Here is a 23,657-nt window from a genome sequence, read left to right on the forward strand (position 1 = left end):
TATTTTTATTAAAAGCTGCTGTCAGATATCAGCTTAATTAAAAAGTTTTAAGTTTAAAAGTTTGTAGTGTTCATTTTGACTAAGATTAAAATATCACTTTCATTTCAAGTGTAGTAAAATATATAAAAATATATAATGTACTGTATGTGGAAGTAGGTGAAAAGAAAACTGTTATGGCTGTTACTGAGGGTGAGCATTTAGCAAGATTTTGAGTGAACCTCCAGTTGAATTTTAGTTTTCTTCCATCAGTGAATGTGGTGCTAAAAAATAAAGATGAATAAATCTAGATGAGGGCTGGCGATTGGTGTTTCCATTATTTCCCGCCAATAATCAACGCAAACTTATCTTCGTGGTGAAAGAAAAGTACGATTCGTTGTCGGCAGGATTCGAACCTGCGCGGGGAGACCCCAATGGATTTCTAGTCCATCGCCTTAACCACTCGGCCACGACAACCGTTGTTCACATTAGTCTATTAGAAGCAATATGACACTACACAACCACAAATCTATTGCCTAGTTGAGTTTTGTATTACAGGATAATATGAGGTAAAAAAGACACTTTTCTGTATATTTAGCCGTTCTGCGATAAGGTTATGTTCCGTCTGCTGGTGAAGTAGCAATCCAAAGTGACAGAAAACATGGACAGAAAAGATAAAAAAATCAAGTTAACCTATACAAGTTGTAAAGTCAACCCAGAGGGTAACAAGTTACAACTATTAGGCTGTACATACTGTACATACTTTAAAGGCTAATAAGCACTACTACTCTTTAAGTTAACTGGCTACACTGGCAAACAATGCGTAACGATTTTAAAGTTATATAATATACATTCGTATCTTAAATAAATTGCAGCTGCTCTCACACATTCGCGGTATTTTCAAAGTGATTGGTGTGTGGTATTAACTTTAATGAGCGCGTATTTGTGTCCATGTAATAGAGCTTAATGTCGGACGCATTATCTTCTCGCCTCGCTTTGCGGTGACGACGATGGCGACAGGGCCGAAAATGAATTATTGTGTTTTACTGAGTGCACTCAACCCACCTGAGATTAAAACCACACAACAGAAGCACCAAACACTAATAAAGTACTATTGACGGACAGCTTTTGCATGGATAACCAATTTTATGAACTAGCACGGCAATTGCGTCTATTGTGGAATAGTGAGTCACGTGATCTCGAATAGACTCAGGCCTGCTAAGATCAAGTTCGAGAATGACGCTAGCACTTCCGTGTATGCTACAGCGACGTCCTTAAGGCGAAATCGCTTAAATCTCTTTTTTTTTAATGTATGACCTCCCACTGTGGCATTAAAAATAATATTCTGCATTTTAAACGGCTGCTCTGCGCTGTTCAACTGGGTATATAGTCAGTGTTTTGATTTTTTAGCCTTTAGTTGCTTTTATTTTGAAGGAGCTAGCGCTCTACGTCTGCTTTGAGCCACTGTTAACCTGAGTTTTAGCTTGACGCAGTTTTGGGGCCTGCTGTGTTTTCAACGGAGGGAGAGTGGTGAAGAAAAATGGCGTCTGCAGGCGACCCAGAGCGGGACACCGGCCATTCAGTTTGAGCTTTCCGCTCACAAATAGAGACTGGGGGTTGGTGGGGACCTATCTGGAACCGTCGCCAGATCTGTTGGCCTTTTCTTCCCCGTTTTTCTCCGGTGTGCGTCGCTCGTTCAAGCAGCGAGATTGAAGCGGAACAGAAGATACTCTCTCCCACAATGAGAGGGAGAAGAGGAAGGCCGCCCAAACAAGCAGCAGTGATGCGGGAAGGTTCACCCGGGCCAGTCCGTGGCTCTCGAGGCGGCAGGAGTAGAGGGATGCGTGGACGGGGAAGGGGCAGAGGAAGGGGTCGGGGACGGGGTGCAAGTGGCGGCGTTTGTGGCACTGGCTCTGTGGAGGTAGATACAGAAATCTCCGGCCGAGAGAACTTTCATTCGTCCCGGGGCCGCAGGAAAGTTGGAGCCTCCACCACCGCCGCTACCGCTGCATCGCGGGGCAGAGGAGGCAGAGGGAGAGGCAGGGGGTCTAGAGGCGGCCGCGGCAGTAGAGGCGGAGTGAGGCGGCCTCAAACCAAGGTGGTCTACGACGACAACAGCGACGAGGAGGATGATAATTTAAGCTACAGATCAGACGAAGATGAACTCCTGAACGACAACCCTTCGTCGGATCTTGAAGAAGAGGAGGCCTTGGGAAACGACTCTGACTATGTGGAGGAACTACCAGATGATGATGATGCCAGCTACTGTACTGAGAGTAGTTTTAGAAGCCACAGCACACTCGGGAGCACCCCAGGTAAGTTCGTTTGCAGGTGCACGCACTTTAGGAAACCGGGTTTTGCAGTACTTAAAGTGTGCATTATATTTTTAGCTCAGTACAGAAACCAAGCCGCATTGTTCAAAATGGAGCTTGCACTCAGAAACAGGCCTTTGTTTACCCCGTGCTCCTGGTCGCTGGTTTGCAGATCTGCTCCACGCTTTAACCGGCTCTCGTGCTTTTGACTTTTGAAGGATCAGCACATTTCTGTTATTAATTTGTAATTAAGAATTTTTTTTTGTTCGTGCTCTCGTGCACGGTATTACCACGCGCGTCGCCTTGGATTTCTTTTCATACGCACCGAGAAATAGGATGCACGAAAAGCGTTTGTTACTTTATATTCATTCATTCACCTTTTCCAAAACAAAATGTGTGCATAGTAATGAAAGTTTGTACAAAGTGAGACGCTGTAGCCAAACACGTGTTTTGTAAATATTGTCTCCAGTTCGTAGCGGATTTCTCGGGCATTGTTGTGCTTTTTCCACGTGAAGTGCAGTAAGTGTTAGTAGTAAAAGAGCAGTTTAAAGATTTTTATGCACAGTCAGTAGACCTTACTCAGGCTTTTTACAGGGCATTTGCACAAGACGTATTTTCGTTCTTATTGCTGCCAAATGAGTTTGACAAGCGTTTGTTTTGAAGAGAACCGCTCTTTCTTTCACTTGTTGGAAACAGCAGCTCATTACGCAGTCGACGTTACCATAGTAACCACTCATGTTTATCAATTAAGGGCTTTGAATTAATCTCTTTTCCACTTAATGATCACGTTAATAAAGTTGTGCGCGCAAAAATTAGTTGACACTCCTGTTATGCAATGCAATGCATTAGAAACAGTATGCCAACTACTGGAAGTAATTCTAGATAGGATTAGGAGGACTCAGGAGTGCATTCCAGTATGTCCAACAGCACAAGCTTGTGCTTATGCAGATCTCTGAAAAGAAATAATAGAATTTTGATTTTATTCTTTTACATATAAATATTTTTTCCACTTTTGTCTGCAGTGGTCAGGATTCATTTTTCAAAGGATACACCCATAATTTTCGACTTTCTGTTAATCTGTTTACTTTTGCTATAGATGTGTGAACATGGCAGCATTGTGTGCCTACCGTGAATGTGCTTTCAAAGGACTAATAGCAACAGACAAGCATCATTCAGTCCACTGGCTGACACATATTGTAAATTCAAACACATTGCACATGCCAGTCCACCATTTGTGGACTCAATCCCTGTGTTTGATGCTCAGTTAAACCTCCTGCCTGCCCTTGTTGGACCATTTAATTGTTTTATTGCTATAGTCTCTGTTTACCCATCACCTCTAAACCACAGTACAATATCAGGCCAACCATACATACAGCTGCTAAAAAGTGACTAGCTCACTTACACTGATTGTACAGTATGACAGGCAATGCTGATAATCGAGTTATTTATTTGGGTTTTGAAAGAAAACCTCATGTCAAACTTAAGAGCCTGTGAGATCTCCACACACTATTGTGTATTCATGTAATGCAAATGTTATAAAAACAGTGTACTTAAAGTAATACTACACTGATTATACATATTTAATACATCCAGTGGGATAAAAACAATGACTTGCAAATAATTTAAAGCCTACATATAAAAAATAGTCTTAAAAAAATCATATCATACTTGCCTATTTTTAATCACATGTTTGAAAGGCGGAAGTTGGGGCAAAGAAAGACTGGAAAATGCCTGGAGGAAAAAGGAGTTTGTAGAACATCTCACAACTAATGATGTTAATGTTCGTAACATGGGTGGGTATAAAGCATCCCCAGGAGACTGAGTCTTTGCTGATTAAATATAGGGAGGGTTTGAGCACTCTGCAAGACTGTATGGACAAAATAGTAAAGAATTTGTGCATAATTAAATTCAAATACTCGAGGAATCTGGTGAAATCTCTATATGCTGTGGATGAGGCCAAAAAGCAATAGGAGTGGCCATGACGGCGAAATGCATTTTTAAAGAAACCAAAAAAACAGACGATTTTAGTGTAGAAATGATTGAATGGTCTCAGAAACACTTGTGAACATCAGTGTGATCTTGAACATAGTTTGTCACTGGAGCCACAAAAGTTAAAACTCTACTATGTAAAGAAGGAAAAAAACCCCAACCCTCAATAACAAGATCCTGACCTGAACTCATTTAAGAGTGAGGTGAAGTGGAAAACGGGTTTGATCTGTCAAAATCTGAATTTCTTCATAGGAAATCATGACTAAAGAATTGGGGAATTATCAAGTTTGTTATTAGTGTGCAATGCAAATGTTCATCCATCCATCCAACCATCTTTCTGTGCCTTTGTCTGTCATCTATCTAACTATCTATCTATTACTAGAAGGCAGCGCCGAAAAACCTGCCTACAGTCTGGGTCTGTCACCAAATAAGAGGAGCTTTATGAGATGAAAAAAGCAACAAAGGAGCAGCTTAACTCTTATGTATATGCAGCAAAGTGGAAAAGTATTTGGCTTCCAAAACTACAACAGTCTGTCTCCCCAGTTCCCCAAACACTCACCACATGCCGTTAAAAGAAGAGGTGATACAATCCTTTGAGAAACGGTCCCATGTGCCGACTTTGTTGAAATGCAGGCTTAAAATTTTAAACGAGTATATTTTTAAAATGATAAAGACAAAATACACATTGTCAGCTATATATTTGTATTAGTGCTACATTCAAACAAATATAGATTTTAAAAAATATGTTTAAATCCTGCATCCTGCTTTTTCTTACATTTTACACAGTGTCATGTTTATTTAGTTATTCATTCAGATGGGTCTGTAGACAGAGATTGTCCAGAATGAATACCCAGGTTTAGTACATGCAGCTTATGCTGCAACATCTGCACACATTTCCTCAACAGTAACAAAAGCAGGCTTATAAATCAACTTGGATCATTTAGTGTGTTTATCCTAAGACAAGGATATTTTTGTCAGCCTTTAAGATCACTTCCCCAGCTCTTCGCACTTGGTTACAAATAGCCCAGCTCACATCGGTACTTGCTCGTGATTCCTCAAAATTCCTCACATCTCCTGTTTCTATTTGTAACGGGAGGGTGCAAAGTTCTATTACTGTTGTGTTATTGCATCCGTTTTTTTATTAGAGGAGATTATTGGGCTTGGAGCTCGTCAGTTGCACTCATAGCACTTAAAAGATGCTTCTTGTGGGTTCTCCTGTAGCTGAAATTATAAGAAGGAATCTCCACAGATTGCTCTGGGTTTGCCAAGGGCATCTCTCTGTGGCTGTGTTACTGCAGACAGTTTATTCTTGCAAAATTACAGAGCAAAGTCAATAAGACCTTAAGGGTGTTGCTACATTAAGGTATAAGGATGTAATGACTAACGGTAAACTGCATACAGTGTAGCTCGTTACAGTTTGGTGTCGTGTTTGTCTGTAATGTTTTTTTTGTGATTTTGGCTTTTTCACCACATCTCTCATCTCTCCTGACTTTTTTTTTCCTTTTTTTCTTGCATAGGCCGGAAAAAGACTCGGACACTGCAACCACGGTCACCTATTCATGAGGCAAAGGACATTCCTTCCTTGGAGCTTCCCAAGTCCTCTGAGGACCTCCTTGTTCCTACCTCACAGCTCCTCAACGTTTCTGCCGTCTATGAGGTGCTCCGCAACTTTGGCACAGTTTTACGGCTCTCTCCGTTCCGTTTTGAGGATTTCTGTGCAGCTTTGGCCAGCCAAGAGCAATGCACGCTGTTGGCAGAGACCCACGTCTCCTTGCTCAAAGCTATTCTCAGAGAAGAGGACACTTCTAACACCACATTTGGTCCCACTGACGTGAAGGACTCCGTTAACTCCACTCTGTATTTTGTGGATGGTATGACTTGGCCGGAGGTGGTGCGGGCATACTGTGAGAGTGACCCAGAGTACCGGCACATTTTACCTTTCCAGGAAAATGAGGATTACCCTTACGGACCATTGGATAGCAAAATTAAAGTTCTTCAGTTTTTGGTGGACCAGTTCCTGGCAACCAACATTGCCCGAGAGGAGCTTATGTCAGAGGGGGTGGTAGCGTACGACGACCACTGCAGGGTGTGCCATCGCCTTGGTGACCTGCTGTGCTGTGAGACATGTTCAGCTGTATACCATCTGGAGTGTGTAAAGCCGCCACTGCAGGAAGTACCAGAGGACGAGTGGCAATGCGAGGTGTGTGTGGCACACAAGGTACCCGGTGTGGCGGACAGCATCCCAGAAGTGCAGAAGAGCAGACCATTTATTCGTCAACTACCAATTGGCTACGACCGACACCACCGTAAATACTGGTTTTTGAATCGCCGCGTTATCGTGTAAGTTCACATTGTTTCATATTATGCTGTTGCACGGGATTGAACAGTGACACGTGGCTTCATTTTGTAAGCTGATGTACGTTGATAATATGAAATTTTATTCTTTAGTTATTTCTCAAAGTTTCCAAAAGACACAGCAGTTTTGACACAGTTTGACATTTCTTCTGAGGGGGGTTCATACATTGCGAAACTGAGACTGAAATCACGATTTCCATTTTCTTATACTGTAATACCTATCTAGAGTCAAGCGAACTCTATGGCTTAGTCAAAGTGTGCTGTTCTGGTGAAATCGGTAATGTTTAAAGATCAGAAAAAACATCAGAGTAATAGAGTTTTTTTTTTTTCATGGTCCAACAATGACCTAATAATCAGGCTTTCCATAAAATACCTTTTTAACATTTTCTTTTTTTAATAAACCTCTCAGAAAACTGATCTGAGCTGAAACCGTGGCTCAAAACCTGAGATATGAATCATACTGTAAACTACTAATACAAAACAAAGACACAGGTGCCAGACGTTTGTGGTTTATCTCAACGAAAGAGCATTTGTTTGTTCGACTAGTGTTCTTTAAAGCACTTTAATCCACTCTAAGGCAGAGTCTCCAACTTGGTGTCGTATCAGAGTGGGAGTGTTGATGAGTGTCACAAACCATATGCACATAGACTTATAAAGAACATCACAGGGAAGCACAATATGCCCATTAATCCCTTAATGTGCTTTCTGTACAGTTTTTCTTCTTAGTACGATATGTACTCTAACTACTATGTCGTGTTTTGGGGTCTGTTTGGTTAATCACAGCCACTTATGAACAGATTGGCATCAGTGATTGACATCATCTTTGTTCCAGCCTGTAGGTGTTAATCTTTAAAAAAAAATAGACCTGCACTATATTCATGCACTTAACTCGGCTGATTTAAAAACAGAATATTGTCACAAGTTTATTCCTGAGCATGACTGAGAGTATAGCATAACCACAGAATCATTCACAAACTCTAGATCGGGGTGTCAAACATAAGGCCCGGGGGCCCTAATCGGCCCAGCAAAGACTCCAATGCGGTCCATTGGACAGCTTTAGAAAATGTGAAGAAGTGCATAGATTTTGAACTTTTAACTCTCTAAGTTTTACAGCTTTTCCAATTAAGAAATACCCCCACCTCTCATTGCAATCAGTACTAAACCAAAGTACACGGACATTTTATTTGAATCAATGAAAACTTTATATTCTAAATTTATAATTGCAGGACAGTCTGAGCAATGAAATACCAGAAGCTTCTCTGTAACTTTTTTTTTTTTAAATGTCATGTGCAATAAATTGAAGTGCTCATATAATGCTTTTTACCTTTTTTTCCCCTTTGGTTAAGGGCGCTATAACTTTTTTTTTTGTGTCTTTGCAAAATCATTGTAGAAACTAAAACTACAAAAAGTCAGATCAAAAGAGGTTAGTCTTTCCTACAGAAGACCCTGCTTTTGAAATGGCTCATATTGCAGTCCAGTGTTTTCTTCAGTGAGTTATCTATGTCATTATGTGCTGCATTTGCACAGTGCCTCGCTTTGCATCTATTTTAGCACAACTCACACACAGAAACAAGGCGCTTCCTCTTAGGCCACATTTTTTAATGACTTGGTAGAGCACAATACATCTTCTGTGGTCGGCTGCAAGACAGAACACAAGAGTTTTCATGCATCTTTTCTGGCATCCACGAAACCGAGGATCTAATGGGTAATTTTTATTTTTATGGCAATGGCTTTACATCAATAGGACATACTGGCATGTTAGGTGGATAAGTTGGCTAGCATTAACATAACTGTTGATTACTTGCCCACAGGCAGCACCTGTGTCAAAACAATGATGCTCAGGTGCCCTTAAGGAGCCACAGAGGAAGAAGTAAGCAGGAACACGTCAACCAGAGAGCATAAAATGTCAGAGAAACTTGTAGCAACTACAGGCAAAGTAGATTAGCAACTTTTCCCAACTGCGATTAAAGCAGCCATGATAACACTGATTGCCATATGAAAGGGTGGCGAATACATTAGTAGATTATCTAGATTACTGGAAAGTAGAGCAGGGCGATATGACCAAAAATATTTATCACGATATACATTTGAAAATTTGCGACAACGATATAACTGACGATATAATTGACACTAGACTAAACACTTTACAACTCCACAACTTTATTAATGCAAAAAAAAAAAAAAAAAACATCAATGTATTTACACTCAAACAAGCAGCTGTTTTTTATGTGCATTAAAGTTATATAAAAATTTAACAGTGCAAATGCAAATCCTTGCTGACAGTTTAACCAAAAGGCATTTCCAGTGGAAATTGGCCGACATATCCTCAGCATAACCATGTATAATATCCACAAAACTTAAAAAGAGGTTATACACACACAACACGGTAATATTATGTTGAAGCACAGTACGTATCACTCCGCGAGGCTCCTGCCTACGATAGCCGTAATGCTCCGACAATCGATCAAGCGGTGCGGATTCGTAGCTTAGCAAAGTCGTACTAAAACATTTGACAGATTTTCGAGCGCCGTGTACCACATAAAATCGTTTCAAGGTCAGTAAACACAACCAGAATTCATACATAAGGCACACGGGATTATAAGGGGCACTGTTGAATTTCAGAAAAATCAAAGAATTGATTTTAAGTGTGCCGTATTTTCCAAAAAACACGGTAATAACGACGGCCCGCCAGCATGCTCTACCAAAAATAGTGCTTTGTTGTGTATCTGACGGACGAAAGTTAAACCAGTTCCACACCACTGAAGTTGCAGCATTTTTACAAACCAGTTCTGGTTCATCTGTTTCATTCAACAATCCGCTTTCGCCCTTCTCATTCTCAGTCACCGCCGTGCTTTTTCCGCCATGTGCGTATGAAAACAAAGGCACTGCGCATGCGCGTTTTACCCATATTCTATCGCGATATTTCATTTTCTTATCGTTGCCCAACATTATACCGGTATTACCGTGAACGGTATGATATGGTATGGCCCAGCCCTACTGGAAAGTCCACTAATGACCCACCAAATGTGACACGATTGACACTCTAATGAGCTAATATGAGGACAAACATATGTGCTTTATCAGTAATAAAACATGTAGACTTTTTCAGACAGAGTTAACAGCAAATAACATGTCTGAACCTGGAAATAATCTGGACATTTTAAAAAGGTTTTCAGGTTACAACCAGGCTTTGTTCCCACTCAGTTCAGCCCAGATCAGTGTCAGGGTTATGAGTACTGGTCAAATGCCTTTGATATTAACATTCAGGTTGAAACATCCAAAAAGCACAGCCAAGCATAGTCAAACAGACATAAAACAATTTTTGTTCAGTGCAACAAGGTTTGCAAAACAGATAATTCACCAGCAGGACTAACAGTCAGGAATTTCCATATTCTTTCTATCCACACTGTACAATCATATTGTGGAAATGATTGGAAAGTATACTTTTCTGGTACAGATAATTTGTAATTGAAGTGGTGATTTACAGTTTTTAACACTGTATCATAGGGCTGTGCGATATGACCAAAATCTCATATCCCAATATAAGAATTCTATCGTCCGATAACGATATAAATCACAAAATTTTAACATTTTCTGTAAATTCTGTGAATCTTGGGCAGCTCGACTTGCGTGAAGTGTTTCCAGCTGCGCGTCATGTAGCTGGAGTCGAGTGTTTTAACCGATGCTTGAAACGATACATTTTCAGTCATAAGTTGTAACGGCCGCCGTTTTCTTTGTGAGTATTTATTACACGGCGTGCTGCGGGGATAAGCCTGTTCTAATGTTTGAGTCTAAGGTTTATTTTGTAGCACCTGACGGCTCTTTTTTTGCTTCTCATCCGTAAATAATCTGCTCTTTCACGTGATTCAGTTTATTTTGAAAGGTCTCAACAGGATCTTTGAGCTTTATTGTGAAAGGTTTATGTGGAAAATAAACAAGCGGACACGCGATGGTGTTACCGTCTTTGTTGCTAACGACAAAGCATAAAAACAGGCGCTTGTCCGTCTGTAGTGTGGTTATATTAAATATAAGAGAAAGAGAGAACTTTAAGAAATTAATATAGCCACTACAGTGACCATCAAAACAATGAAAAAATATTGCCGTAAACAGTTTATTTTGCGACACCACGAAACAAACGATAGCGTAAAATGAAACGATAGACGTTTTTATATCGTCATCCAATATCGAACAGCCCTACTGTATCATAACTTGGTTTCATGCATATGAGTACATATCTGCATGCTGGAATAGACCGGCTTTTTATTAAACCAGACTACATCTCCATTATGGTTTTAACATAACCTTACTATCAGCAGTATTGGTCCCATATGCTAGCAACTGATATTAGTATTGAGCAGCCACAGATGGTGTGTATGTGCACCCGCTGGATCAGCAGCAGCAGACAGTGTGCAACATAAATCATAAAGGAGCGTGAATGACCTAAACAAAAGGAGATTTAGGAGTTTAGGTGGCCTGAGGTTTGTCATTGCTACATTTCACTTTTTTTGCTTCCTCTGCTCCACCCTGATCACCAAATCAGCCAACAGCAGGTGCTGAGCAACCAGTCTTTTGACTACCTTTTAAAAGCTCTGTTCACTTACAAGAAGTGCACAAGCTGTGTATGTGCAATGGGGGGAAAAAAAGTTTTGTGCGCACAGATGGCCTGGAGGGATGCTGAATAGACACTACTGTTACATGGCCTGAGGCTTCACATTCCCTTGGCAGGAACTCTGTAGCTGCTGCAAAATGAAGTCAAGTGTCCATGTGAAGTGAAGTTGTTCCATTGTCATGTAAAGATTAAGATTTCCAGTTTTGTTTTTTAACATTTAGAGAAAGCAAAATGATTTATAAACCTTTTATTTAAAATGAACAGATAAGCACCGTCATATCATTTCAAAGATGTACTTAAAGCAAAAAAACATGGGCTCTGCCTTTGGGGAAAAATATTAAAGTACAAAATTTCCATACAAAACATGTAATCTCTTTTTCTTTTTTTTTGCCTGTCCCATTTGGTTCTTTAGCCATCAGAATTGTTGTCTGAAGACCAACAAGGATACCCAATGGATTTATTTTGCCAAATGGATCATCACGGCATTGCCGTATTGGTCCATTTGATCGACCTTTGTTTTTATTATTTATTTTATTTTATTTTATTTTCAGTTGTTACAGACGGGACAGACATGAGTGAGGGATAGGAAAGGGAGAAAGAAAGAGGAAGGAAAAGAAAAACAGAAGGGGAGAGGGACAGTGAGAAAGGGGAAAAAAAATCTCCTGGATCACCTGTTGAGAGAGAAAGAATAGAAAACAAGCAAAAAAAAAAAAACAAAGCAACATACTAAACACAACACCATCGCATTAATCTAGCTAAGTGTAAACAGCAGTAAATACTAAATATTGAATGTTGTTGTGCAGCACGCAGGACAGACAGCGCACAATGTGCTTTGAAGTAGCAGCCAAGAAAGGTGTAATTTAAGTCTACGAACAGTGAACACCCGTGTGCACACCTGTGTGGATCAGCGCGCTTGTATTCAAATGGTTTCCCCATGTAATGGTCTGCAAGAGGATGTAGAGAGCCAAAACATGTAAACTCTGTAATCACTTGTTATTGAGAAAGTTGTTGCTAAGAGACCTGTGAGGCCTAAGCCAGCTGTGATAATGTCGTACATGTACTGTAGCTCAAATATTAATATGCATTAATATGTGTTTGTACATCACAGTATTTCAAGGAAATTTCTGATAATATAGGGAAAAAACTGAACAGTGTTTAATCAGTGATTGCAGCTTGAAGTCAGCAGCACTTATCAGGGCCAAAAAACGAGGGTATTTTCTATACGTATTTTCCAATGAGCTTCTGTCGTTGATGACTGCTACCTAATTCAAAGTGTGAAGCTATTGCCACATGAAGCTAGCAGCAGCATTACATGGCAATGGCAGTGACACAGCAGAAATCAAATGTTAGTGCAAAAGTAGCTTAGGTGGCGTTTTATACCTTTTTAATACTTAATAATTAAAGTTTTCATCAGCCTCTATTGTTTTTGTCACGTAATAACATTGAATGTGAAGGATATTTTCTATTTGGGATGCTGTAATTTGGGTCTAGCTCTTTAATCAGCTGCTTTTCCACCGCGTAACCGCATCAGTAGTTTCCATCTACCGTTTGCTCGTCCTGTCGCATGGAGCGCAACTAGTGAGTCCTCCAGCAACACTTGGTTGAGTCATTTGTTTACTTTTGGGTCCCTCATCACCAGCTGCTAATATCTCCTTCTTGCGTGCCTTTGTAGCCTTGATGGTGATGGTGATGGTGTGTTTTTTGAGTTTGATGTTTCTACTTTGCAAATTTTGCAAAGCTTTGTTGGAGGATAATGAAGTTGGCCCCCTTTTTATTCAGTTGCCATCAGATGCGGACACGAGGCGCTCGCTGTCAAACACGTCTGGGTTTGTCTCCTTGTTGTGTGCACGGGGGAGCGTGAACACAGGGCATCTATATCGTTCGTATAGTTTTATATCATGTAAAAAGTTTAGACTATTTTTTACCACAGGCAATACAATATGACACAGCCTTAATCTAATGTATATCAAATGGGCTTCCAGAATTTTATATATAGGTATACAAGTTCAGCAAATGCAGATAAGAACAAAAAAACATGTCTAACAGTCCCTCTGATAGACATGTCAGACCTGTACCTGCTTATTGTTAAGGAATTTCTATGTAGTTCACTTAAATAAATAAAAAAAGACTCATTTGAATCAAAACAGAAGATAGAAATAGGCTTTATCATTTCTGACAAGGCTCACTTTGTTCATTTTTTTGGTCAGTCAAGCATACACTTTGAAGATTATGCATTTATTGCTGATCATTCATTCTATAAAGTGAGTCTGACAGTACCACAAAGAGTACCACTAAGTCTTAAGCTGCTACGCCTTGCAGTTTTTCTTGACACCCATTAATGTGTTACAACCTTAAGTTTAATATTCAAACCACAGTGGCAGGGACATGTGCAACCTAACAAGAGGGCCACTGTGCAAAGGTAAAAATCCTAATCCTTGGTTTAAATCACAGTTCTCTCCAAAGACTTAGGTGGACATGATTGGCTGTGCGTGTGGTTGCCTGGATACAAAGCATGTCACTTTAACTTAAAACTGCATCCTGCTTTGCACTCTGAAAGGTGTGACTGGAAGCGGCGATGCATATCTCTACTCTTTTGATTCTCCTTTCAGGATGTCGGTCCGCTCGCTGCTAGTTTTAATCTCTCATGTTGTCTTCACTCTTCAAAGTTATGAAAAACTTCACAGCCAATTATGTTTTTGCTTAGTTCACACAGTTAGTAAAGTTTTGACAGCGATGTTATTTATTTATTTTATGTTGAAAGTTATATAATTACTCTGAAAATCACTGACGAGATAAGATGGCCCATGACAGAAAGCCTCCGTCCTCTACTGTGAAAGCTAGCGTCACAATCATAGCTACATTTGTCTGAATGAGCCAAAGCTGCAGTCAGGTCCTCAAGTTATCTTTCTAAATGCAGAGCTACAATAGAGCTGCAGCGTTGGGTGTGTCAACTCACACTGTGGTCACCACCAGCGGTCGTTTGCGACATAATATATCATGCCGCGCTGCAAACGCTGTAAGTCACTTTGCATGTTTTGCACAACCTGTTTTATGGATCTGAAGAAATGGAAGCGTAACCACACTCTTCGGGGACTTTGTACAGTTCGATATGAAAAATAAAATGAAAAGAATAAATCTCCTGACAAGGAAAAACGCAAACCAAATTAAATCACATAAAGTCCAACAAAGGAATACAGACAGCAGAGTCTGTATTATTTAGAGCATGTCTGCCAGCAACTCTTCCTTCTTCCCCTTAATTATTTCTTTTTTTTATCTAATTTCCCATGTCTCCCCTACAGTGAAGAGGATGGTGAGCTGGAGGACAAAGCCATCTGGTACTACAGCACCAAGGTAATGCGCCTCATCTTTTCTTGTTGCCTCTGTTGTAGGCTCTTCACCGAATCACATTTAATCATTTTGGATCATCTCTTTTATTACAAACCTTCTTTCTAATGAAATGCTTCCAGGCATTCCGTCTTTTTTTTTTTTTGCCAGTAAGCCTGTCATAACTTCCAGCTCATGAAGTGGAGTGATCATTTACTGAATGCTCCCTGAACTCCGTCTCTCTCAGGTGCAGCTGGCTGAGCTGATAGATAGCTTGGATAAGGAGTACTGGGAGGCTGACCTGTATGCAGCCCTTCAGGAAATAAGGGACGAAGTGCACACGCATATGGACATCACCGAGGACCTAACCAACAAGGCCCGTGGCAGCAACAAATGTTTCCTCACTGCTGCAAATGGTAAAGAGATTATCATTTTTTCTCCTCCTCATAAAATAGGCTCTGACTGTCTCAGATACTCTCTGTTGCTGAGTTTAATCATGCTTGAAAGGAGAATGATCTCTTTTAAACTCAAAGTAATTTTTTCCCCTTTCTCTTCCTGCCTCTCTTTCCTCATTCCTGCCTGCGTTCTCGCCAGTACTCATGAATGCCACCCAGTCATAGATGGCTTGGCCATAGGAATCAACTCAGCTATTATGTAACGTTACGCTGGTCCCAGTCTGGAGCATGTCCAGCACTTGAGCTACTCTCTCTCCTTATCCTTTTCTTTCTGCCTATAGAGTATCTCCCAGTGTCTTTTGTTTGTTTCAGGGCGTTTTGTGTGTCTGAAAATTAAGAGCGTTTGACCACATATCAGCTCATTTATTATAGCATTTTGTTTGCTCTGCAGTGGAAGTTGATAAGAATAATACACTGGAAAATATATGCTAGATTAGTCTTGCATTAGTCATGGTTCATAATGATCTTTTCTCTGTTTTCTTTACACTGGGTTTTCTTCTGCCTTAAAACAGCCACTTCAGCTCCTTTAACTTTAAGGCCAGCTTTCCTCTGATTGGCTGCTCCTTGTAAACAGAGGGTTTGAATTAAAATTTAAATCTAGTTTATGTATTGCTACATAACTCTGTTATGTTTTGGATTACAGATATTTAAGTCTTAATGTGATAATACGCAGTACAGAATCGCCACACCTTTGTCTTCTCCTCTCTGCAAGTTTCATATCTGGTTGGGAGGTGGAGACACGACATTTGTCAGCAGCTCTGGCATTTTCAAAGCAGTTTTGTTTAAACAAAAAAAGAATTTTTAGGACAGAAAAGAAACAAAAATATGGAGTTAAAAGAATAAATGTAATTCCCTTTTTGTGTGTGTCAATAAAGGCATTTCCTCAGTGTTTGCATGGTCTTCTGTTTGGACTGCTTGGAGCAAGATTTCCCAATTTGGGTAAAATGAGAATAAACACAAATGGCAGATAATGATGTGCAAGATGACACACATGGGTTCACAAAGAGTTGATGTACAAAATAAATATCAAATTGGCCACAAAATCTTCCATCAAAGCCTACAAGCTACCTCTGTAAACATAGATTTGTCAGCGTCAGCAATAAAAACAGATGTCAGTCATTTGCATTTTTGCTGTTTCTTTTCCCTTGACCTGTTTTCTATGTTTTGTTTTGCTTTTGTCTTGCTGCACTGGGATTTTAGCCCTTGTTTTTTATCAGAATTGTAGTGTTTTGGAGAGATGGCAGTCTCACCTGAACAGTCTTTCTACTGCCTTGTTTGAATTCTCCCTGGTTATTGATGCAGTAGGATCAATAGTAGTGGCATCCAGTTTTTTCATTACTTTTTCTGTATTTCAGTTACAGCAGCACAGGGAGAGGTTTTACGTTGACCAGTTTTACATTCACCTGTCGTCAGACCACCAAAGATTCCTGTTTCTAAAGCACCCTCCCAGGATATTAAATAGCCAGCATGCCCTACCCGGCAATGTCACTCTTGCTGTGTGCGCCAGCACTGGACTAGTTGACCTAAAATTGACCCTTACTAGAATCTAGCTCTATTGGGCTGCTTCTCAGCAAATTCTTCCCAGGTTAACACAAGTGATTATATAGATATTGTACGTGCTAGTTATCGAAATCATAAACAATCTAACGGTTCCACCATTCATAACATCAGGAATCCATTGAAAGGCAGTTCTCTTTTCTCCTAGTTTATGTTTAAAAATAAAGTCCAATCTTGTCATATAATGTACTCACATGGCTCATTTTTCATTATCATTCATATTATTTCAGTCATCATTTCTATCAATCCATCTACTACTTGTTGATTTACTCTAATAATTAAATTAAAAAGTCTTCATCAGTTTTCTGACGGACATTTAGATGATCATATACTGAGAACATCTCAACCACCAACATAAACATACAAAGAGGAAATGTGTTTTAACTCTTTTTTTTCCCAGTCCTTCAAATTTTCTTGTACCTTCTCTTGGCTCAGCCCTGAATTTGACTTTTTCTTTCATTTATTTCACTTTACGTCTTCCTCTTTTATCCAGAGGAGATCCTGGAACGATTGCGGGCTAAGAAGGAGGAGGAGCTGGAAGAGGTGAAGAGACGGGCTGCTGAGGAGGCCCTGAAAGCGCAGATGGAGAAGGAGAAAAGAGAGGTGGATGTGGAGAAGGAAGACGAAGATGTCAAGTTGAAGGATGAAGGACAGCAGGAGGCCAAGATAAAGGAAGCGGCAAAGGAAGAGGGGGAGCAGCGGACAAAAGAAGAAGAAGCTACAAAGAAAAAAGTGGATGGTGCGAAAGCTGGAGGTAATTATGTTTATTTTATTTTTTTTAAAACCCATAAAAATATGACCAAATATATGCTACAAAGTAATAATCATAATAAAACAAAACATGTATGCAGCCGTCTTATTCTGCTTTTGAGCCTTGAACAAACGACATCACTGCAATCCTGTAATTAGTTATTGATTGAGGAATCAATTTCACACGTGTTTGACCTATTAAAATGCTGTGAGCATTTCAAGACTCAAGCCACAGGCTGGCAATCACAAAAGGACATATGCCTATTCACATCAACGTCTTGTTGGGACTATGCTGCCCTCTGCGATAAAGAGGTATTTAAAAAGAGCAATAGCACTTTTATTGCACGTACTCTAAGAAAGACTATACACAAACGTGCCCAATCATCATTTCCCCTCTCCAGTGTCTCCAAGTAACCAATGCATTATCAACATATTTACAATGTTGCTGCTGTTCATCTGTAGTCGGTGAAGCTCCTCCCACTGGCCAAGAAGGCAATAGTAGCATCTCAGATGGATCCCTGCTTCCAGCAACCTCTTCTCCAACGCAAACCGTCACTGCAAGCTCTAGTGTGGCCGCCGAGGCTCCGAAGCCTCCGGCCTCGACCGCAGAGGCTCTGACGGAGGCGTGTTCCCATATGGAGGTCTCTAACAGCAATGAAGGTAGATAGATAATATTAGATAATATTTAAGGGAGAAATTGCCCTCGTTAAGCTGCTTTTGGAGATCTGCTTCCCTGCTACAGTTTGCAACTTCACGGGACTGAGTGATGAATCTCATTTTCATTCCAACATTTATTCCCAGTGCTTTGGTGTTCCTCTTTGCATGTTGCTCTCATTCCATCTACTGGCTTTTGTGTTCAGTTGTGTAGTTACTTCTTGAATATTGGCTTTTGTCTTGAAACTGTTCCAGTCATTTCGTGCTTTAACTCAGTTCCTCACACTTGCTTTCTTTAAAGAGCTAAGAAGCTGATTGTGTTGTGTTGATTCGCAATCACATTGCATTGTCTCTGCAATCAGCACGACTAGAAACGCTCCTTTAACAGCTAGAGGCAGCATTCACATTGTCTGGTTCTTTAAAAAGCTTTTCTTTGGCTGCTTATTTGTAATTGCTTGTTTACAACTGCTGCCTTTGATTAGACATTGCTCTGTTTATTAATTGCTTTTGTTGGGTTGATAGCTCAGTGACGATGTGCATATACTCCAGAAAACTGACTCATCTTCATCATTGATGTCATGTGTGCACAAGCCTCATTGTTGAGCGTTTCTTTCTCTGGACTAGTAGCCTTTAACTTTCAAGTGACCAATCGTTACACCTGAAGTGTTTATGTGCTGCGTGCATTAGGCATGGCTTATCAGCAGAGGGAGCCACAGCCCCAACATTTTTCAGAATGGCCAGAAGAAAGTTCCTGTCTTTACTAAAACTGAAGGATTTTTTTTTTTAAACCTATATATTAACCCTTCACTTTTTGACCAAGTTTTTAAAGGCTTGGTATTCATTTTTCTAATTTACAATATGTGCTGTTTACTTTTGTCTTGTTGGGTTAAACGATCCATGAAATGCGTCTCAGATTGTTACTCACGGAATAGCACAGTTGAGTCACATTACTCTTAATTAACCTGTCAGCTCTGTTTATGATTAAATTTACATTTATCGTATTTTGCCTGTTCAGCAGAAAACCCGCCATCAAATTCTGTTCCTGTCAGTGGTGATGGCATCCCCAGCCTAAGCCAGCCTCCCCACCCCATTGAGGAAAACAGTAACAGCAGTACTGGAGCTGGTGTCCCTCCGAGGTGTCCTGAACCCCCAGACTTGGCTGACAAGTCCTCCCAGTCATCCCTGGCGAGCCTTGATGATGCAGGTCTGACAAAACAGTGTTATGTGACTACATTATACTGAATGATGCTATATTATACTACCTCAGAAGATAAACGATCCCAGAAGAAGCTGTTCACTATGTCTTACTAATCCCCACCACACTGTATATTACTGAGTTTATTACTGAGCTGTGTATCACTCCCTTTGCATCTGATTGAATTGGACATTGCATTACCAGGGGACGGTAAAGACTCCACCAACGGTGAGGGGACAGGTCCCGGTGCTAAGAAGTCATCAGCAACTCGCATGGTGACCCGGCTGAGAAACCCGGACAGCAAGCTGAGCCAGCTGAAAAACCAACAGGTCGCAGCTGCTGTTCATGAAGCCAATAAAGGCTTCAAGGAGGGCAGAGAGGTAAGAAACCACCAATGGATTTGGGCTTTTAGACTATACATGAAAAATTGGTGCCAGCTTCCTAACATGGGCGTTCAGACCGGCATTTAGATTCATGACGTTACAAGGAACAAAAGGATTCCCACAGATTCTTTCAAAAAAGTCTTAAAGTGTTTTTTTTTCTTTCTTAAAAGTATTATTTTTATTTGCGATACTTTGATGCTTATAACTAAGATATATTCTAATGCTTTATCCAATAAATCATATAGTCTATTTTTTTTTGGCTGTAATTTTACAGCCAGCAATAGTAAATGTAAGAGAAAAGGGAGGAGGAGCTTGTTTAAGGATATAAGGATTTGAATGAAAGGTTCAGGGAATGCTTTGTTATTGCTGTTAATAATTTTACTGTGACTTGGAAAATGCACAGAGACAACATTGGTATTGAAAATAAACATACATTATCATCTTCACCTGAACCACCCACTGTAACACTGGATATTACGATATAACCCGGCGGTTGTTCAGGCGTGTCATACTCATACACGTTTTCATACGTCTTTTTTTTTTTTTTTACTTTAGCTAATTTCAAGGCTGCATTGTCAGTGTGGGTAGTTCAATTCAGTTTGCTTTTATCTATATAGCACCACTTAAGGCTCTTTAAATTGTCAAGTTAGGACCCTAAAATAATGGGGAGAAAGCTCCAACAATTGGGAAGCACTTAGCAACAGTGGGAAAGAAAAAGTCCCTTCTTGCAGGAAAAAACCTCTGGCGAAACCAGGGTCAGGGAGGGGCAGGCATTTGCTGTGAACAGTTGGGAGTGATGGGAGGAAGACAATAGGGACACGTTTTCCATTCCAACTGGATTTTCATTCTTTGCTTACTTTTTTAGGTACTGGTAGTAAACGCACAAGGTGACATCACTCGCGTCAGCACACGCAGCAGCAAAGAGGTGGTAATGAAGGGGACCCTGAACCAATACTTCAAGCTTGGGCAGGAGGGCAAGTACCGCATCTACCATAACCAGTACAGCTCCAACGCCCTGGCCCTCAACAAGCACCAGCATAGAGAGGCAAGTAGCATGACATCTTTGTTTCTAACATTTGAATGTTCTTTCATTACTGCATCTGTCTGCCTGGCTCTTTGGTTACGGTATTCTTCTGCTGTTTTTATTTGCATGTGTTTCTACTGTTTTTATGGTAGTGCTAGTCACATTGAAGTTGTCCTCACTTGTGAACATATGTGTCTTTACTTGTTATATGTGGCAGTTTACACCAGTTACTATCCAGATGTGGAATTAAGTTCCAAGTGAAAAATCTCATTCAGTTCTTTGAGTTACTGGATTCCAATTCCCAACTAAATTCCATTTATCTGTTTGTTTACAGGACCATGACAAGAGGCGGCATCTCTCCCACAAATTCTGCATGACACCAGCAGGAGAGTTTAAGTGGAATGGGTCCATTTATGGCTCCAAGGTTCTGACTATCTCCACATTGAGGCTCACTATCATTCAGCTGGAGAACAATGTTCCAGCACCATTCATGCATCCGAACTGGGCGTCACACAGGTATAAAAGGGAGTGGGGGACTGGGATATAACAATAATATCTCATGTGCTCCACTGGCTTTGTTTAGTGGGTTTTAGGTTTTATGTCATAACTTGCTAGTGAGGTTAATACCTTTCAGTAAATCAGTTACTTTTTGGGTCAAAGTAGCATTTTTAACAGATGTAAAAGCAAATCGTGGTCAGACTGTCCGCTTACAAATATTCTGTAGCCTAAATCTGAAAGAACCCAGAGTACAGGAGGAGGTCGAAACATGCTAAAATGTTGTTTTTGTTTATTTTTTTCTTTCAAGGACCAATTGGATCAAAGCAGTTCAGATGTGCAGTAAGGCCAGAGAGTTTGCACTGGCTCTGGCCATCCTGGAGTGTGCAATCAAACCTGTGGCCATGTTGCCCATCTGGAAGGATTCACTGGGCCATACCAGGTATGAAAATCTTTACATATTTACAGTGCGCACCATACATGCTGCTATCACTTCACAAACACAAATAAATTGAGTTTTACAAAAAAATTCAAATACCTTGAAGAGCTCAAACAAGCTTTCAGTGCACGTACATGGGGGGGATGTGCATCCAGTTAACTGGCAGAGCTGATCTTACCCAGATCAGATCAAAAGGCCCACCCTGGCTGTGAGGCATAATATTTAGATTGCAAGTCCACAACCAGCCACCACCCACCCCTGCCTCTACGACTGCTTCAGCAACACAAGGGCTCTTTTGAAGAAGTGATTGTCCAAGATTTCACAAGGTTAAGAGCAGAATGTGTGTATGTGTAAGCCCGAACTGTTAGTAAGTGAGAGAGAAAGTGGTGTTTCAAGGACTTGTATCAGTGTGTATATGTGTGAGGTTTTCATGGAATGGTTTCAAGACTTACTGTCATCTCCTCATCTTTAATCAGAGTTTGAAAGGAAGAAGTTTTTGTGATCCATCACCATGTATGATGTTATCACATGCAGCAATGATAATATTGTTGATGCAGCACTCTATGAAAACAAAATTTCAGATGCAGATCGCTCAAAAACGGCTTCTTTTCTGCTTCTCTTAGCATAAAGATGGAAACATTTAAAATGTACGAGCTGTATGACAATTTAAAATGCATTTCAGGTTAAATCGCATGACATCCATGGAGCGTGAGGAGAAAGAAAAAGTAAAGAAAAGGGAGAAGAAGTTGGAGGATGAGGAGACGTTGCAACAGGCCACCTGGGTCAAATACACCTTTCCAATAAAACATCAGGTAGGCGCTGCACAAATTGCTGCAGTTGAACTGATTATTTAAATTCTGGCACATGAATTATTGAATGGATGATGGATTTCATATGTAAACCTGGATAAGCTCATCCAGAGATTAGCACATCATTTCAGATTGGACAACGTTTAATGTAAATTTATACTTAATACTGTGCAGGAAGACCACAGTTAAATGACAAATAGGTAAATGGTAAGATAGGCAATCATGCTTAGATGCACTTGTGAAATGATTGTGCACTAATTTTAATGGTAACTGCAGTATGCCGGTCTAATCTACATCTGCATTGAAACTTTGGAAAATGAGTCCTTTTAGTGGGAAACACTGAAGTGCATGTTGTGCATACATGCATGAGGGCCGATCAAAGGCTCTTTGATGCAGAAAGTTAAGCTCTGCTGTGAGTCATTTCCCTCAGCAATTAGTGATCGGTGTGCAAATAACTTTGTAACCTTAAAGCTCTTTGTATGATCACCCTCTTAGTTTCCCACCACTTATTTCCCCCCCTTGTGAATATTTTCACTTTACCTGATTCCTCTTTTCTTGCCTACTTTCTTGTCCTACATGTAGGTGTGGAAGCAGAAAGGAGAGGAGTATCGTGTTACAGGCTACGGGGGCTGGAGCTGGATCAGTAAAACTTATGTGCCACGATTTGTTCCCAGACTTCCAGGAAACACCAACGCCAACTACCGCAAAGAACTGGAAGGTGTGGAACAGGAGGCTTTTATGGCATATACTGTGCTTTTTAGTTATTAGACAGATTTGTACCTCATTCAGTTATTTTTACGTGTTATTGTTTGTGTTTATTGGTCAACAGCGAATTAAATTTCTCTGGATTTATGCTGATGTCCTGGGGAATTTAATGTAATTTTCCCAAAAGTTCCCAGTAAATTCAATTATTGATGGTCTGTCCTGCTAATTTGCTCAGTTAATATAATAACAATGTGTGAGCAGCTTAATATAAGGTTATCCTCTCATTCTGTTTTTCAAAGATGCTAAATTTGGCAAGAAGTGTACTCTGCTGGACTTGAGTCGACGGCCTAGTGTAGTCACACCAGAAGCTCAGGGAGCTGCTGCAACAAGCAGCGAAGCAACAGAAGAAGACTCCTCTGGCCTCCCCAAGCCACTGACAGATCAACAAACGTCAAATGAGAAGAGGGACGAAGAAAAGAAAGAAGATTTGGATGAAAAGGAGAAGGCGAAAGAGGAATTGCCGGCAGAGGAATTGCCAACGAAGATGGAAGTGGATTCAACAGACTCGCCGTCAGATGAAGTGCAAAGTATGACCGATTAACATTGCGTTCTGTTGCATGTATACT

General features: G+C 40.4%; 1 protein-coding gene and 1 non-coding gene across 7 annotated transcripts in view; one reads left to right on the forward strand and one right to left on the reverse strand.

Annotated features, from left to right (window-relative positions):
- Nucleotides 1-371: 371 nt before the first annotated feature.
- Nucleotides 372-453, reverse strand: trnas-aga (transfer RNA serine (anticodon AGA)). Its single transcript has one exon. It is a non-coding gene; the product is annotated as a tRNA-Ser (tRNA).
- Nucleotides 454-1,468: 1,015 nt separating this feature from the next.
- Nucleotides 1,469-23,657, forward strand: part of LOC146385258 (nucleosome-remodeling factor subunit BPTF-like) — a 56,732-nt gene continuing 34,543 nt past the window's right edge. For 3 of the 6 annotated variants that reach the window (XM_084930881.1, XM_084930883.1, XM_084930884.1), the window contains exons 1-14: nt 1,469-2,291; nt 5,795-6,617; nt 14,541-14,592; nt 14,813-14,981; nt 17,071-17,331; nt 17,790-17,987; nt 18,997-19,185; nt 19,381-19,556; nt 20,425-20,604; nt 20,918-21,099; nt 21,389-21,520; nt 22,200-22,329; nt 22,909-23,044; nt 23,331-23,618. In XM_084930881.1, the coding sequence (XP_084787007.1) occupies nt 1,718-2,291; nt 5,795-6,617; nt 14,541-14,592; nt 14,813-14,981; nt 17,071-17,331; nt 17,790-17,987; nt 18,997-19,185; nt 19,381-19,556; nt 20,425-20,604; nt 20,918-21,099; nt 21,389-21,520; nt 22,200-22,329; nt 22,909-23,044; nt 23,331-23,618 (3,490 nt within the window). In that variant the 5' untranslated portion in view covers nt 1,469-1,717. The remainder of the gene's footprint in view (nt 2,292-5,794; nt 6,618-14,540; nt 14,593-14,812; nt 14,982-17,070; nt 17,332-17,789; nt 17,988-18,996; nt 19,186-19,380; nt 19,557-20,424; nt 20,605-20,917; nt 21,100-21,388; nt 21,521-22,199; nt 22,330-22,908; nt 23,045-23,330; nt 23,619-23,657) is intronic. The other 3 variants (XM_084930882.1, XM_084930885.1, XM_084930886.1) reach the window with 3 other exon arrangements.

This window comes from Perissodus microlepis, chromosome 6, assembly GCF_051167445.1.
Source record: "Perissodus microlepis isolate ML-2025 ecotype Zambia chromosome 6, ASM5116744v1, whole genome shotgun sequence".
In the NCBI taxonomy this organism is placed as follows: Eukaryota; Metazoa; Chordata; class Actinopteri; order Cichliformes; family Cichlidae; genus Perissodus; species Perissodus microlepis.